This window comes from Staurois parvus, unplaced genomic scaffold, assembly GCF_062004578.1.
Source record: "Staurois parvus isolate SC_StPar_1 unplaced genomic scaffold, SC_StPar_1.0 ptg000172l, whole genome shotgun sequence".
Lineage (NCBI taxonomy): Eukaryota > Metazoa > Chordata > Amphibia > Anura > Ranidae > Staurois > Staurois parvus.
Genome location: NW_028317968.1, coordinates 5,284,426 through 5,301,325, shown reverse-complemented (window position 1 = coordinate 5,301,325; position 16,900 = coordinate 5,284,426). Strand labels below are relative to the sequence as shown.

Here is a 16,900-nt window from a genome sequence, read left to right as displayed (position 1 = left end):
TATGACTTTGTATTATAATAAGTTTGCTTCCCTCCTAGCTTCCCCCTTGCAACAATACTTCAATGAAATACAGTGTGGAGGCCACAATAATCTGGACTCCAACAGAGCATTCATAACCCTCATCACAAAGCCCCACAAGGATGTGGCCAATTATTGGCCAAGTTCTTTACGTAATAAAGTCTTAAAATTATTCACTAAAATTCTTGAAAATAGACTACTTACCTTTTTGGACCACTATATATACGATGAATGTGTGGGATTTTTTCCACATAGACAGGTGGCAGACCAGGTATGGCAGGCATTAGATCTTATTTCTCTGCTACATTTCACAGGGGATGGGAGTGCAGCTAGACATGGGATGCTCTTGTCGCTCGATATCAGCAAGATATTCCACTCACTCTCTTTCAAGTGCTGGAAAAATAGAATTTTGACCCTATATTCTTGGCCTCACTTCACCCTCTCTATAGTATGCCTACAGCGCAGATAACTTTGAAGGGCCATAGATCAAAACCATTTTCCATTCATTCAGGCACTCAATAGGGGTGCCCCCTGTCACCCCTACTATTTATTATAGTATTTATTATAGCAATAGAAACTTTGACAGTGGCTATCTGTCAAGATCCTGATATTTTGGGGATAGTGGAGGCCGGAGTCATAAATGCGCATTATTTGTGGACGATTTATTGTTTTTTATATCACCTACCCATACACTATTTAACAATTTTTTGTTTCCCTTCTGGATCATTATGGGAGAAACTCGGGTCTTTTAGTCAATTGTGATAAGTCAGAGGCGATGAACATAAATCTGACAAATTCAATATTACGAAGTCTTCAGGCTCAGTTTCCCTTTCAGTGCCAACAAACCTCGTTCTCTTACTTAGGCAAGAGATTGACTCCCATTATTTCATCCATGTATACAATGCAAAGTACCCGGTCCTATAAATTAAACTATTGGAGGACATGGGGATATGGTCTGATGTGAATTTGTTGTAGATAGAGAGGATCGCCTTGGTAAAGATGACCATCTTACTCAGACTGCTAAATTATTTCAGAACGCTACCCATTCCTGTCCCAACAGCAACTCAGCAGTTTCAATCTAAAATCTTCTGTTTCATCTGAGGCGTTAAACGCAACAGATTGATCTGTGACATGTTGTAAGCTCCTAAAGATATAGGTGAACTGGGGGTCCCGGATTTTAGAAAATATTATGTGGCAGCACAACTTACACAACTATGGCAACTCCATCATAGCAGCTATAGACCAGACTGGGTGTCCCTCGAGGCCCAAGCATGCTCCCCGCTTCCAATGGACCTGCTGTTATGGGTCCCACCGAACTGGTGCAAACCAATCTTGTGCCCCACGCTCTCCCACTCTCTTAGTTTGTAGGATTTGAGCTGCAAACACTGGCCCCTCTGCTCCCTGCATATGCCAGCAGCCCCCCTCTACAATAACCCTTTGTTTCTGCTGCGTAAGCATCCTGATCATTTTAGTTGGTGGTTATAAAGGGACTTTACCAAATAGGAGATTTACTTGACCACAAAGAGTTACGCCCATTGTCATACTTTTAGAACAGCTTGGAGATGCCTACCTCAGAGAATTTTCATATGCAACAAATCTATAACTTTCTGAACACCTTGCAGAAAAACAGCCCTGACCTGACTGTTCGTACCATATTTGAAAAGAGATGTATGCAAGGAACTCAGCTACGGGGGTGCATCTCCGTACTGTACAAAATTTTCTCCACTCCGTTGTCTAAACTCTCTTACCAAGCTGCATGGGAGAGGCATCTGAGTATGGCACTTGAGGTGGAGGACTGGTGGCCTTGGAACTCACATGTTTACAAAAGGCATTCTAAATGCCACTCTGATAGAAGCAGGGTATAAATTATATGCGAGATGGCACTTGGCACCAGAACGCCTCTATGTTCCCGGGATCATCGGCCTCATGCTTCAGGGGTTGTGGCCAGACAGGCACAGTTTTACACATATGGTAGACCTGTCCCAAAGAGTGATGTTATTGCATGAGGATTCATTCTGTTATATTCTTGGTTACCATGGTCAACATAATTAAGATGCTTGTGTTGCCTTGTTAAACAAACTGGTTGACAATATCCCAAGACATACACAAACTTTAATTTACTTTATGTTTTTGGCAGCTAAAATCACCATTGCCACAGCTTGGGAAAGTCTGATCATTTATCATAGCATTGATGAAGCATAAGATCACTTGGATTATGCTTAACGAAAAGATTGTTGGTATCTCTCGAGATAAATAAATCTTATTTGAAAAAATTTGGACCCCATGCCTTACTTACCCACAGGTTCCAGATGGACAGGACTGACTCCTGGGTTAGTGTGAACTGGACTCCCGGTTGGACTTGCCTTCTTTCCTTTCTACCTTATCTCATCCCCAATTTCTCTTTTTTCTTCCTTTTCTTTCTTGATTTTCACATGTTAACACTACATGTCAACCGCAACAATATTTTGAAATCTATCTTCTTGATGATCAGTACTGATAGTGCCACAGCCTCCATGGGTTCTTACTGTTTTTTACTGTTACATTGGTCATATAAAAGCCCAGGTGGACCTGCAACATGATTGGGCCCGGGGGGAGGGGGAGGGGGGGAAGTTGGCCTGTCCCATAACTTAGTCTTTTAAATGTTACTCCACCACAATCAACCCTAAGTTGCTGTTTCCTTATAATGCTTGGAATATCCAAACCAAATATATTTTTTGGTTTGACTTACTGTATGTTCATTGATACATTCATTTATTGAAATACTATGCTCCCCTCCTGAATAGGTAAGGGCTCACGCCCTGCTGTGTTTTTGTGGTTTCTACATGTACCATTACAACTATGTGAACGGTGCTGTTTGAGTATTTGCACATTTTTTATGCTTTGTTCTTTTTCTCTGGAATGAAAATTCAAATAAAAACGATTGAAACAGAAATATCTGCAATTTGAGAGGTTTAACTAATCTTCAGGTCTAAAATGTGCATTTTAAAGTGTGCAAAAGCTCAAAAAATTTCTCTGGTGGACAAATGGTCAAACCATATTTTGTGGGTAGATGGACTGTTGCTGCTGTTGAAGTGAAGTTGAAGTGAAGTGAACAGGCTCATCACCTGATTACCCATGCCTCTTAGACCATGCCTGCTTTTTAGGTTGATGTAGCCATTCATATAATTTGCAACAGCTACTCTAAGTGCCACAGCTGCCCTTCCCTTTCTCTTAACTCTGCACAACATGGCAAGCTCACAAAATATCAGCAAAAAAAATGTTGAAGCAAAGGTATAAAATAAATTATGCTAATATATTCAAAGTACCTGGCTGCATACGTTGATAGAGTGAAAAATTTCCAATAGTCCCGTTCGAGAGAAGCCGACCATCATATTGACTTCTCTGAAGCAGGAATGGTCATAGATCAATTGAAATTTGGTCAGTTCCTGCTGAACCAAACAACTTCAGATCCATCTATGGCCAGCTTTAGGCCTATTTCCCTAATTAAACTGCCCTGCTGTTGCACAATTTCTCTCTCATCCTGCTCCCCACTCCTAGCTAACACCCTCTAGTACCCACCCCACAACAAGGAAAAAAAAATACTTTCCCAGAACCTCCCCCACAAGCAAAATCTCCCTCTCCTCCACCAAACCCTTCTTAGCAAAGTCCTCCACAAACAAAAAAAACTCTCCATAAACAAACCCTCCCTTATCCTAGCATACCCACAATCTTTTTCCCAGCAAGCATTTAAATCAGTTTCTTCTGTGCGTTTTTCAATAGGTAAAGGTTACAAAAATATCAGCATTAGAAATATACTTTGTTTAGTCCCTACATTTCATAAGCTGAGCAGAAGGGCTGTGCCCAGTCCTAGAGCCATCGGAGGAGTTTTACTGGTTTGGATTAGATCAACTGTACATACAGCAGGTAAAATAAGTATTAGACACGTCACCATTTTTCTAGGTAAATATATTTCTAAAGGTGCTATTGACATGACATTTTCACCACATATCGGTAGCAACCCGTGCAATCTATACATACAAAGAAACCAAAACAAATAAGTTAATAAGTTCAGAAATTAAATTATGTGTAATAAAATGGAATGACACAGGGAAAAAGTATTGAACACATGAAAAAAGGGAGATACAAAAAAGCATGGAAAGCCAAGACACCAACTGAAATCGATCAGTAATTATAAAGCAATCCTGCCCCTTGTCAGTGCAAAATAATACCAGTTGGTTCAGTCTCAACTGATGGCCTATAGAAAGGTGTATTATTACCAAGGTGTAACATAAGAAACATCTAATGATGGGTAAAAGCAAAGAGCTCTATCAAGACCTTCGCAACCTTATTGCTGCAAAACATATTGATGGTATTGGTTACAGAAGGATTTCTAAACTTCTGAATGTTCCAGTGAGCGCTGTTGGGGTCATAATCCAAAAGTGGAAAGAACATAATTTCACCATAAACCGCCCATGACCAGGTGCTCCTTGCAAGATTTCTGACAAAGGAGTGAAATTAATTATCAGAAGAGTTGTCCAAGAGCCAAAGACCACTTGTGGAGAGCTTCAGAAAGACCTGTAATTAGCAGGTACAATTTTTTCAAAGAAAACAATAAGTAATGCACTCAATTGCCATGGTCTGTATGAACGCTAACCAAACAAGACTTCATTGCTGAAGAAAAAACATGTTGAAGCTCATTTAAAGTTTGCTGCACAACATTTAGACAAGCCTGTGAAATACTGGGATAACATAGTCTGGTCATAATACACACCATGTTTAGAGGTCAAATGGTGCTGCACATCTCCCCAAAAACACTATACCAACAGTGAAGTTTTGGGGTGGGAACTGCATGGCATGGTGTGGTGCTGTTTTTCAGCGTTCGGTACTGGCAAATTTCATATCTTTGAAGGAAGGATGAATGGAAAAATGTACCAAGACATTCTTGATATAAATCTGCTGCCATCTACCAGGATGATGAAGATGAAACAAGGGTGGACATTTCAGCAAGACAATGATCCCAAACAAAAAGTCAAGGAAACTCTCAATTGGTTTCAAAGAAAGAAAATAAAGCTGCTAGAATGTTCCAGCCAATCACCTGACTTGAATCCAATAGAAAATCTATGTATAGAACTAAAGATCAGAGTTCATTGAAGAGGTCCACGGAACCTTCAAGATTTGAAGACTGTGTGGAAGAATGGGTCAAAATCACACCTGAGCAATGCATGCGACTAGTTTCTCCATACACGATGCCTCTTGAAGCTGACGTAACCAACAAAGGATTTTGTACGAAGTATTAAATATATTTCAGTTAGCATGTTCAATACTTTTTCCCTGTGTCATTCCATTTTACTACACATAACTTTATTTCTGAACTTATTTGTTTTGGTTTCTTTGTATGCATGGGTTATTACTGTCATGTGGTGAAAATTTCATGTCACTAGCACCTTTAGAAATATATTTACTGAGAAAAATGGTGATGTCTTCAATACTTATTTTACCCACTGTATTTTACACAGTCACTAAAAGTAATATTCTACTCTCTTGGCTATTGCTACATGTAAAATGATGTCTGGCACCTGGAAAAAACCTAGGATCCTAGGATAGTTGTTTATGGAGTAAGGAAAGTCATACTCACCCAGATGGCTGCAGCACCAATCCAAGCTGCAGCTGTCCCTAGCCACCTTTAAGACTAAAAACCGAGCGATTAAACACCACTGATTGCTCAGCTATTGGTTGTCAGGCTGCAGAGGGCCGGTGACTGTCAATCACTGGCTCTCTGCTCTACCCCTCCATTGCTCACTGGAGTGCCTGTGCTATGAAGGGGTCGGGAGTGGCTGGCTTAAGCTCTTAGCAGCTTGCTGAGAGGCTGAGTCATCTGGCAGTCCAGGCATCTGGGTGGATCCCGACATTAAAGTCGCGGTATCTCCAGAGTCGAACTAGCTCTGTGACATCAGCTGAAAGCAGGCTTTAGCCCACTGTTGGCTCAAAATGAGTTACAGGAGTGCAGAACTAAGGGTACTCCTGTGACCCACAGGAGAAGTAGGGCCAAAAGACCTTTGGCCCTACTTCTCCTTTAAAAAAATTGCAGATGTGTAGCGGGTGAGCTCCACCTATCCTCAGCCTGCAACAGCCTCCCACGCTCCTTCTACAGCCACTATAGCCACGGAAGAGCCCTCATTCGACTCAGGACAACCGCGAGCCCACACATGGGAAAAATCGGGTGGTGGAAACAACCCTCGCCTCCGCCTCCAGAACCAAGGCCTTCCATTCTCGACCACTTCTTTACCAGGCCTACATCCCCGGCCTTGAGTAGTTGCGGCAGTCCAGGCGAGTGCTCCGAACCCTGAAATGGCGGGAGCGGACACAAACATCCCAAGTCCGCAGCCATCAACCCCTCCAGCTTCCTACCTGATGGCAGAGGTCCTGTAGGAAAAATTGCAGGTATTTCTTCACAATATTACCTGCACTATTTCCACTGAAATTGGGAAAATTGCTCAGGAGCTAAGGGGAGAGATAACACAGTTGGGGGAACACACTGATCATCTTGAAACAAAATATGATGAACTGGTACAATACGTGCAAGTCCTGGAAGAGGACAATGTCAATTTAAAGCATTAAGCTACCCAACTACAGCTTCAACAAGAAGACCTGGAAAACAGGGAACGCCACAAAAATATTAGTGTTCGTGGCATCGCTGAATCTGTTCCTGACCCCCAACTTAAATGCTATTTGCTGTCTTTGTTTACAACTCTGGCTTTCAAGGTCCCGGACAGTGATTGGTGTATGGATTGGGCCCATAGATCCCTAGGCCCGAAGCAACCTACGGGTGCTAGGCCCAGAGACGTTATCATACATTTTCACTACTATGACTGTAAAGAGGCCCTGCTCATCTCCACCCATAACAAAACATCCCTTGAATTCAAAGGGGACAAACTCCAGATCTTCAGCGACTTATCTCCTCTCACTTTGGCCAAGAGGCGCACCCTGAGGCCAGTTACTGCGCATCTACAAAAGCATCGTATTACTTATCATTGGGGTTTTCTATTTAAACTCATGGTCTCCAAGGACAATTCTTAAACACTACTTTGAGAATTACATGAAGTGGATGCTTTCTTCAAACAACTGGGCCTCCACCCTCTACCAGAAGACGCTCTACTGCAACCATCTGCCCCCTCCAAGCCTTCTATTCCAAGCAAAATCTGGAAGCCAGCCAAGTAAAGGATTAAAAGTTTCCTTCAAACTCCCCAACGGCCAAGACTACCTGGATCGCCACTGTCCATTTTCCTGGTAACGGGTTTGTTGCCCCGATTCTCTCTTTTGATCTCCCTGGAGAGACCCCTGCAATCCCATGTGTATGTCTACAGTAGGAACTTTTTACAAACATTCATACCCACTTCTCTCTACTATGCAAATGTCCTAAAAATAGGTATTTCAAGGCTAGCTGAGGCAGGTACCTGTCATCTGGACGCAGCTGCTGTGTCTCCTCCTTTGTACACCAGACTCCTAGCCCTGATGTCTCAAGTCATCTTCGATGCCTCGGGTTTATATCTTTGAGGATATCTTCAGCTTTTCCTATTTTTTGGCCATTTTCCTTATAGCCCTTGATCTTTCCACATCTTTCCACCTGTTGCCTTATTTGAATTTAGGTTATCTACTCCTTGTCTTATCGATGATATCCAGATTGTATACTCAGGATATGAAGCTAATATTCTTAACAATATTTCATAATGGCTCTAAGACTTTTATTATATAATGTTAAGGGACTTAAATCAATGAAAAAAAAGGTGGACGGGTTTAAAGGAGTTCAGATCCTCGGGGGAAAGTGTTATATTTATACAAGAAACTCACTTTAAGGAGGATGGCACCTTTAATTTTGCCTTTAAGTTTCTCTCAATCTTATTCAGCCTTTGATCCCTCCGGGAAAGCCGAAGTAGCTATCTTAATCAAGAAAACTGATCCCTGAGGGTCTACTCCTCTCAGGCTGGTTGTTATATTTTATTGGAATATATGTATGCAGGCACCCCGGTGGTACTTTTGAACTCGTACGCCCCCAATTCTGGCCAACTCTCTTTTCTTTCTCAAACCCTTGACAAGCTATGCTCAGTCTCGATTCCATACATGATAGTTGGAGCAGCCTTTAATTTAGTCATGTCACCTTATAAAGACAGAAGAATGTTGTTCTCCCCCACACCATCAAAGAGGCTCTGCTCTACATCTACAGCTTTCCGCAACAGAGAGCATCGCTTCTTTGACGCTTGGAGGATTAATCACCCTCTCCACAGTTTATGTTCTATTCTAATCCACATAACATGTACTCTAGATTGGATCACTTCTTTGTTACCACGCCCATGATCTCCTCTCCAGTCTCTTCAGAGATCAATTCGATAACATGGTTTGTTAACATTAGACATTGTCCTCTCCAACTCTACTCCCAAAGTATGTCATTGGGCCCTTAACGAAACCTCTCTACACTCGGAACAGGTTCGAGCGGAGCTGTCTCGTGATTTAGAAACTTACTTCCACCTAAATATAGGTATAGTAGATTCAGCCTCCACCTTTTGGCAAGCCCACAAGGCATCATCAGAGGCATACATATTTCTATTGGCACCCATTTGAAGATAAACTCCACCTAGGCTAGGCAATCCTTGTTACATCAATTGTCCACAGCAGAAGACTAACTGCTTACTAAACCTTCTATCCCCCGGTTATACAAGGTTACCTATATAAGAGTTAAAATCAAAGCTCTTGATCTCCACAAAACAGCTCTATCCCTTGTCTGGGCTAGGCAAACATTTTATGAGTTTTCTAATAAAGCACATCGCATGCTAGTGAACAAACTCAAATCTCAAACCCCCTCTTCCCTTCACTTAAACCAACCTGATTGCACCCCAACATATGACCCCCATACTATGGCTACAATATTTGGGGAATATTGCCAAAATCTATATAACTTTCTTGCCCCTGATACACATACTCCCCTTCCAAACAGATGCTTTTAACGCTTTCATAGACTACATTTGCCACGTTTATCGACCTCTGACATCAGTTCTTTAAATGCAGATATCTCTATGGAAGAACTTTTGATGTTGTTTAGAATCTACCCGCACATAAATCCCCAGGACCAGACGGTTTTCCCTACTCATATTATAAGTCCTCTATTGGTATTTTAGCCCCTCATTTAGCTGATTTATTTAATTCCCTTCTGAGAGGGGTCCACCCACACAATGACTTTATGCACTCATATATTTCAGTAATCCCGAAGCCAGCCAAGGACCCCTCCCTTCCAGATAAATATTGTCCCATAGCTCTGCTGAACTCCAACTATAAAATATTCACATATTCACGTTGACCAACAAGCTAACCAAATTCATCCCCAAACTTATGCATAGAGACCAATTGGGTTTGTCCCGGCCAGACAAGGTAACACTTGGAGAACCATAGATTTGATTGACCTCATAAACAAGTCTCCAACTCCTGCTCTTCTGTTAAGCCTGGATGCCCAAAAGGTGTTTGATAGATGAGGTTGGCCTAATATGTTTCATACCTTGGAGAAGTTTGGCTTCTGTGGTTCATTTGTAAAAGCAACTGCAATCCCTTTACTCTACCCTTTCTTCCCAGGTCAAATTGGCTTCTTATTTATCCTCTACATTTCAGATAAGCAATGGTACATGCCAGGGATGCCCTCTTTCCCCTTTATTATTTATCATCTGCTTAGAACCCCTGGCAATGGCCAACAGATCCAACCATGAAATACATGGAATATATACCCACAACCATGAATTCAAACTTTCCCTATTTGCGGACGATATACTTTTAACCCTGACAGACCCTCATACCACTCTCCCAGTTCTCCACCATACTCTCCAACTGTATGGTGCCTCATCCGGATATAAGATTAACACTTCCAAAACAGAAGCACTACCACTTCATATCCCATCTACCATCCTGTCCTCTCTTAAGTCAAATTATCCATACCGCTGGTGTACCCACTACCTGAGATACCTAGGAATTAACCTTACCTCCTCGTATCACACTCCCTTTATGAAGCTAATTTCCCATCCCTGTTTCAAACCATCACACAATCTTTGAAAACTTGTGACCTATACAATATTTCCTTCCAGGGAAGGATCAATGTACTTAAAATGGCCATATTACCCAAACTATTGTACTTATTTGAAACACTCCCAGTACCTGTCCCCATGTCCAAGCTTCGCTCTCTCCAGAAATCTTTCCTCCAATTTATCTGGCATAACAAATCCCACCAAATTGCACGTTCAGTCTTATTTTCATTGCAATCTAAAGGGGGCCCCAGACCTTTATGAAGTACTAAATGGTTACAAAGTCTAAAGTCGGCCATAGATGGAGCGACTTTCTTTCCTGCAACCACGGGTTGCAGAAAAGAAAATTGCTCAATTCCCCCATCAACACAGTCAGTGTTGATGAGGGAATCCCTCCAGCAAAGCCATTGTGTTGTCCCGGCAGAGGGATCTGTCCCAGCTGGGAGAACACACTGATTACTGCTAGCAATAATCGCATGTAGAATCCGACAGATTGGTTGTACCCAAGTTGATCAGTCAATCAGCTTGGGTGCTTTCAGCCTACCCATACATGGTTTTAACATTGGCTGGTTGCTGCTGAACCATCCGAAATTCAAACCGTCTATGGCAGGCTTAACAGAGCTCTCTGTCCTAAACTGTGCCAGATATAGGAAGCAGCAGGAACAGAGACTAATAAGTGATGGAGTTCTTTGCTTAGCTTCCAGAGAAGCAACCACCGCTCCTGCTTCATCTACCATAAGCAGCCTGGCAAATCTAAACCCTAAAAAGCCTCAGAAAGGCCTTCACACCCAGAGGTAAGCCCTACCAATTTATTTTTAGAAGACCAAAAAGTTTTGCAGAGTCCATAAATGAATTCTCTGCAATGAATCAGCCAGTGCTAGACACAACTATGAAAGATATGTTAGTGTCCCTTCACACTAATATTCTTTTTATTGTACAATAATTTAAGTCTGACATAAAAGAAATTGGCAACAGTCTGCATAATAAAAAAGGAGAATGACATGACATGGATCTTGGTCTCACCTCAATAAAGTAAAAATAAGTGGCATCCCAGAATCAGTTGTCCAATATGAACTAAACCAATGGTTTAATTGTTAAAATTCTATCTTCTCTGCCAGCGGAAGAAACAATTCTCAACAGAATTCACAGAGTGCCCAAACCTTCCTTTTTCCTTGAAAAACTCTCACATGATGTTCTAACACACATCCACTGTTACCGTATCAAAGAACAACTGTTAAAAATGGCAAGGAAATCTCCATCTCTTCCTGATAAATATGCAGGAATAGCACTTTTTGTGACCTCAGAAACAACCAAACCTTTTACAGGTGGGGGATACCAGGTTAAGTTCCTTGTGACAAAAAAAACAAGAATAATGCCTTTAAAACCACAGAATATGACCTCTGCTGAAATAATTGGGAATTATACTGAAACCAAACATTATTTCTGAAAAGGATCACCACCCACAGTAAATACCTGGCAAGTGGCAGACAACCTCTTTTAAATAAATAACCCAATTTTAAAGGTCTTGCAATACTTTACATTATAAACACATAAAGAATCTACACTTCCAGTGCAGAAATGTACTGCTCAGCAATCCATTCTTCTTGGACTTGCCAAACTATGTTCTCTCATTTGTTTACCAAACTGAGGCATAGGAGTTATGTTTAAACCATTTCATATCTGCTCAGTGAACCTTTTTCTTTTGACAATTATTCAGTTTATAATCAACACCACCATCACTTATGACTATGGATCCACCTTTGTGATGAGAACTCTGGTACCCTCAAGGACAAAGGTCAATGTCTGGCAGATCTACAGCAGCAGGTGACTTTGACATAAAGACTTGCCTCTCTGTGTGTTACTACCTAAAAAAACACTCATTTTTACATTTATTTGTGTAAGCCTAGAAGAGCAGGTAACTTTTCCTATAAACTCATGCTAAATTGGAGATATTTTTAAAGTTAATGCATTAAACTATGCCCTTCTAAGGTAAACCACTGTACCTTGCTAAGTCTTTGTTCTGTCCACAAAGCAGAAGGATGTTCTCGGTATTGACATAGAAGGCCCAGCAAGGAAAACATGCCAGAGACAGAATGAGGATTGCTCTCTGGACAACGATCCCAATGTATTTCAGATTTTTTCCTCCATAAAACTAAAGGACAGTTAAAAGGTTAGTTGTATAAAAATGTCTGGCACAAACACTTCACGTTTTATTTTAAAACACAAGATGAGCATCCTAAGGTTTGCATTTCTTTTTAAGAATGCCAGGGGTACCTGTGTTGTACTTTAACATCAGGCCTGCCAAAATTCATAAAAAGCAAAGCGTTGAGATGGGAAGGCCCTAGTATACTGGATTATTCAGTCTGAAATAATTCATAGTCCAACTGCTATCAGTAAGACCATTTTCTTGGACCAGCTGCAGATGAAAAAATCTTATGGGGCAGACCTTTTCCTGTAGGGGGTCCAACCAGTGTGTAAGAGAAGCAGTGAAGTGAAACTGAGCATAATTTAGTATAGTTTAAAGTGAGGTTGAGTAAAGAAAAACTGGTCTCAAGTTTAAAGCCCAATTTCAGCAAATTGGTTTTTAGATTTTGATTGAGTTGGTAAGACTAAGTGGAGTAAGTGTAATGTGAACACAGATTCAATTCACTGCAATTTACAGAAGAGACATCCCACATAATATACCAGGCCTACACGGTGAACATTTCAGTCTGGATTGAACCAGTTACAGAGAATAAAACTCATGTTTGACATGAATAGAGTAACTATACTGTACTAAGGTCAGCAAATATTTTAAATTATTAGTATATTTTGTTTGCAAACCATTGTATTTTAAAAGCAACATTTGTTGCTATGTTAAAAAGAGAAAATGTAAAAAAGGGCATAAGTGCAAACAAAGCAGTCGATTCTTAGCTTTCCCACTGCCTGCCTGCTGAATTCTGCTGTGTTGAAGATCCAAGCATGCTGAAGAAGGTTCTGCATTCTATTCTTCTTAGAGTGTTGTATGCTGGCAGTCCCTGAACCGTGGTTTTCTCTTCTGTCACTGTAGGTAGAGGTAGAGACATAGGGGCAAGTGGTGCAGGCAATGGGACAGGTAAGTTTTATTATCACTTTTTTGCATGTAAGCCTTGTATTTTTCCATTTTAAGGCAGTGACAAAACTTCTTTAAATTGTTAGTCAATGGGGGGGGGGGGGCGTGGCCGGGATGTGAGCTGAGGTGGACGTGCAGCTGAAGAGCTCCTGTCATCCTGTAATTAATCCGTTGTCATCCGGACTCTATTGGGATGCTGAGACCCTCTGATTGCCTTGATCTCTACCCCTGCCCTCTGCCCTTACCTCCGATGCCATCCAGGAGCCGTTTTGCCAAGCAGGGACCCCCGTCCCATCAATCCCTGGCTCCAACCATGCGACCAGACACCATCTTGGTTGAGCGGCTGCAGGCCATGCTATTGCAGATGGACACGGACCCTGGTGATCCCTCTGTCCCATGTACCCCGATTCGGGTGGCAACCCCAGATCCTCCATTATCCCCCTCAGATGGTACATCAACCATCCTAGCGGCTATTGAGCAGAGCAAAACCTCCCTCTTGGTATGCATAGATAAGCTGGCTGAAGACTGTACTTTAATCCGTGCTTTGATTTGATTTGGATACATTTAAAGGCCGCATCACTGAAACTGAATCCAGACTCTCTATTACAGAGGATCTCACTGCAAATCACGCCAATTCTATACCTGTTTTGCAACGTTCAGTGTCCGCCCTGACGGCCAAAGCAGATGATGCTGAAAATAGACTTAGACACAATAATGTCAGGATACTGGGTCTTCCTGAGGGTGCAGAAGGTGAGAAGCCATCAAAATTTCCAGAATTATTTTTTAAAGAAATACTGGATCCCCTATCTGTTTCATCCACTTATGTGGTGGACAGGGTGCACAGGGTACCACCTGGCCGCAATATACCAGGTAACAACCCGTGCCCATTCCTGGTGCGTTTTCTAAATTACCGCGATAGAGATATCATCCTTTCTGAGGCCAGGAAACGCACATCTTTACAATTTGGAAATGCTTCCATTAGGTTATTTCCAGATTTTTCAGCTGAATTACAGAAGAAAAGGAAAACGTTTACTGATATTCGCAGACGCCTTCATGACAAAAATATTAAATACAGTATGTTATATCCCAGTCGCCTTCATGTGCAGTATGAGGGATCCTCCTGATTTTTTTACTCCCCTGCTGATTCAGATGGATGGATTTCTACTCTGCGGTAACTATTGGTTTCCTGTGAAGTCATGCTTGTTGGTTTGCACCACTTTATATTCGGCCTTGGGTTACCTCCATGGGGCCCCACTTCCTGTCAATGGACATTCTCTCTTTTTAGTCTACTCCATTGGTGATGATCCTGTTTTTTATCTAGTTCTGGATGCAGCTTGGGCAAGTCCCGTGGTTTACCAGTTATTGCAGTCTAGCCGGTGAATCCTTATCTCATAAGTATGGAGACGGTTTGGGCCATTTCCATCAGATGTTCTGCGGATGACCCACAATCCTATACTGGAGCTGTTTGGCATTGGCTCCTCTATTGATGATCTATATTTTAGCCTAGTTGCTATTGTAGGGAAGGACTTCAAGTTTTGTTCAGGGTATAAAACTGATCAGTCAGTTGTTGGGGTTACTGGTCAGTAGGGAGGTTCTACTATTGTTTATGATAAGTATGTTTAAGTTTTTTATATGACAACCGTACGTGCCTTAGGTTTCTGTCGTGGCGGGATTTGGGGTATTTGTGGTCGGTAGGGGGCTATGAAGGCCCCCCTCTAGGGCTGATGGCCTTCTCCCCCGATTGGCCCTTTCCTTCATTTCCATTTTTTGCTCATTTGAGTGGTCTATGGCCCTCCTTCCATTATTTCTTATCTTGGATATTTAATGGAGCTTAGAGCAATCTCATGGAATCTCCGAGGTTTAAACCATAAATTTAAATGGTCCCTTATGTTTAAATTTCTCCAATCTCGCAAACCATATATTCTTTTTTTGCAAGAAACTCATCTCCTCTGTAATAAGATATTATCCCTACGTAGGGCCTGGGTGCAACAGGCTTTTCATGCTACGTATTCTAGTTATGCGAGAGGGGTTGCTTTACTCTTGAATAAATCCGTACAGTGTACTGTAGTGCAGGTATGTTTAGATCCTGGGGGCAGATTTATCATTTTAATCCTAGAGATTTGCAATGTGAAACATGCTTTTGTCAATGTTTATTTGCCACCGCCTTTCTCTGCTGAGGTATTATATAAGATACAGGAGTGGCTGGCCCAGATACAGGTCTCTGAGGTGATTATTGCTGGTGACTTTAATACGGTACTTGACATCTCTTTGGACTCCTCGAACCCTAGGAGGACCGTCTATCCGGATTTGGAGATATGGTCCTAAACCTTTGGTTGACTTTGGTTTGACTGAGCTGTGGTGGCTTCAACATCCTGGGGTACGTTACTACTCATGTTTCTCGGCAACTCATAGGTCGGCCTCTAGAATTGATCTTGTGTTTGGCTCTCGTTCATTCTCCAAGTCAGTGCAGAGGGTCGCTTATCTACCGGCAGGTATTTCTGATCATTCCCCACTAGATTTGACATTGAGGTTGGGAAACGGGAGACAACCAGGATGTTGGAGACAGGATCCTAGGTGGATTCGCAACACCAATGTACAAGAGTTGATATCCGGGTCCTGCTCTCAGTTTTGGGAAATTAATGCCCAGTTTACCTCCCCTTTGTTAGTTTGGGGCGCTTTCAAAGCTTATACACGACGACAATATATCTCGACATTAAAACAGCAAGGAAGGATTTCACCAGCACCACTTCCATGTTGGAACTTAATGTTGCCAACATGGTTTCTAAATTCACGGACTCCCCTACTGAGGACAATTATGCCGAGTTGGCTGGGGCCCGCAGGAAGCTGGAACAACATTTTACGTCCCTGTCCCATGCGGATGCAGCCCTTCTCGCGGGCAGATTGTTTGAATCTAGTGATAAGAATGGCAAATTGTTGGCAAATTTAATGGCTGCATCTCATCAGCAATCTTAGATCCTGCAGGAATTTAGAAGTTATTTTCAGTCTCTTTATAGTCCTCACCCCTCTCCGGATCCCATGGTCTTGGGGGATAAATTGGGAAGCCTTTCCGTGCCGCATTTGTTGGATGACGATGAGGCTGAACTTGACAAAGAAATCACTATCTCAGAAATTGAGGCACCTATTCATGCATTCCCGCCCAATAAAACCCCCGGGCCGGATGCATTTCCTGGAGACTGGTATAACTTATATATTTCAGATATGGCACGGCATCTTTATGATCTCTTCAGGGAAAGCTTGGCCCAGGGTGTCCTCCCCCCCTCCATGTATCAGGCTCACATTGTCTTGATACCGGAGCCTGGTAAGGATCCTCTACACTGCTCCTCCTATAGACCCATATCACTATTGAATTATGATTTAAAAATTCTGACTAAAATTTTAGCACAGAGGTTGCGGAAACTCCTTCCTTCTATCCTAAGCATGGATCAGACTGGGTTTTTCCCTGGGAAATCCACTGATATTAATTTGTGACACATTTTGTCACATATTCAATTCCCTTCGGTGGAGTCATCCTCCCAAGTGATGGTCATGCTTGACATTGAGAAGGCGTTTGACTCTGTTGACTGAGTTTATATGTCTAAGTTGTTGGAGCTGATGGGTTTTGGCCAACATTTTAGTTCCTGCTTAAGCATTTTATATAGTGATCCCCAGGCCCAGATCAAATTGGGTGGTGACCTTTCTGACCCTTTCCCTGTGGGTAGGGGGACGAGACAGGGATGCCCTCTTTTCCCTGCCC

At 42.1% G+C, this 16,900-nt stretch overlaps 2 protein-coding genes across 3 annotated transcripts in view; one reads left to right on the top strand and one right to left on the bottom strand.

Annotated features, from left to right (window-relative positions):
* Positions 1–16,900, top strand: part of ALDH3A2 (aldehyde dehydrogenase 3 family member A2) — a 132,242-nt gene that overhangs the window by 105,086 nt on the left and 10,256 nt on the right. The gene's annotated exons all lie outside the window — the stretch shown is intronic.
* The window catches only part of LOC149462616 (multidrug and toxin extrusion protein 2-like), a 70,392-nt gene that overhangs the window by 47,857 nt on the left and 5,635 nt on the right, over positions 1–16,900 (bottom strand). For both annotated transcript variants that reach the window (XM_089676615.1, XM_089676616.1), the window contains exon 4: positions 12,059–12,207. In XM_089676615.1, coding sequence (XP_089532741.1) covers positions 12,059–12,207 — 149 coding nt within the window. The remainder of the gene's footprint in view (positions 1–12,058; positions 12,208–16,900) is intronic.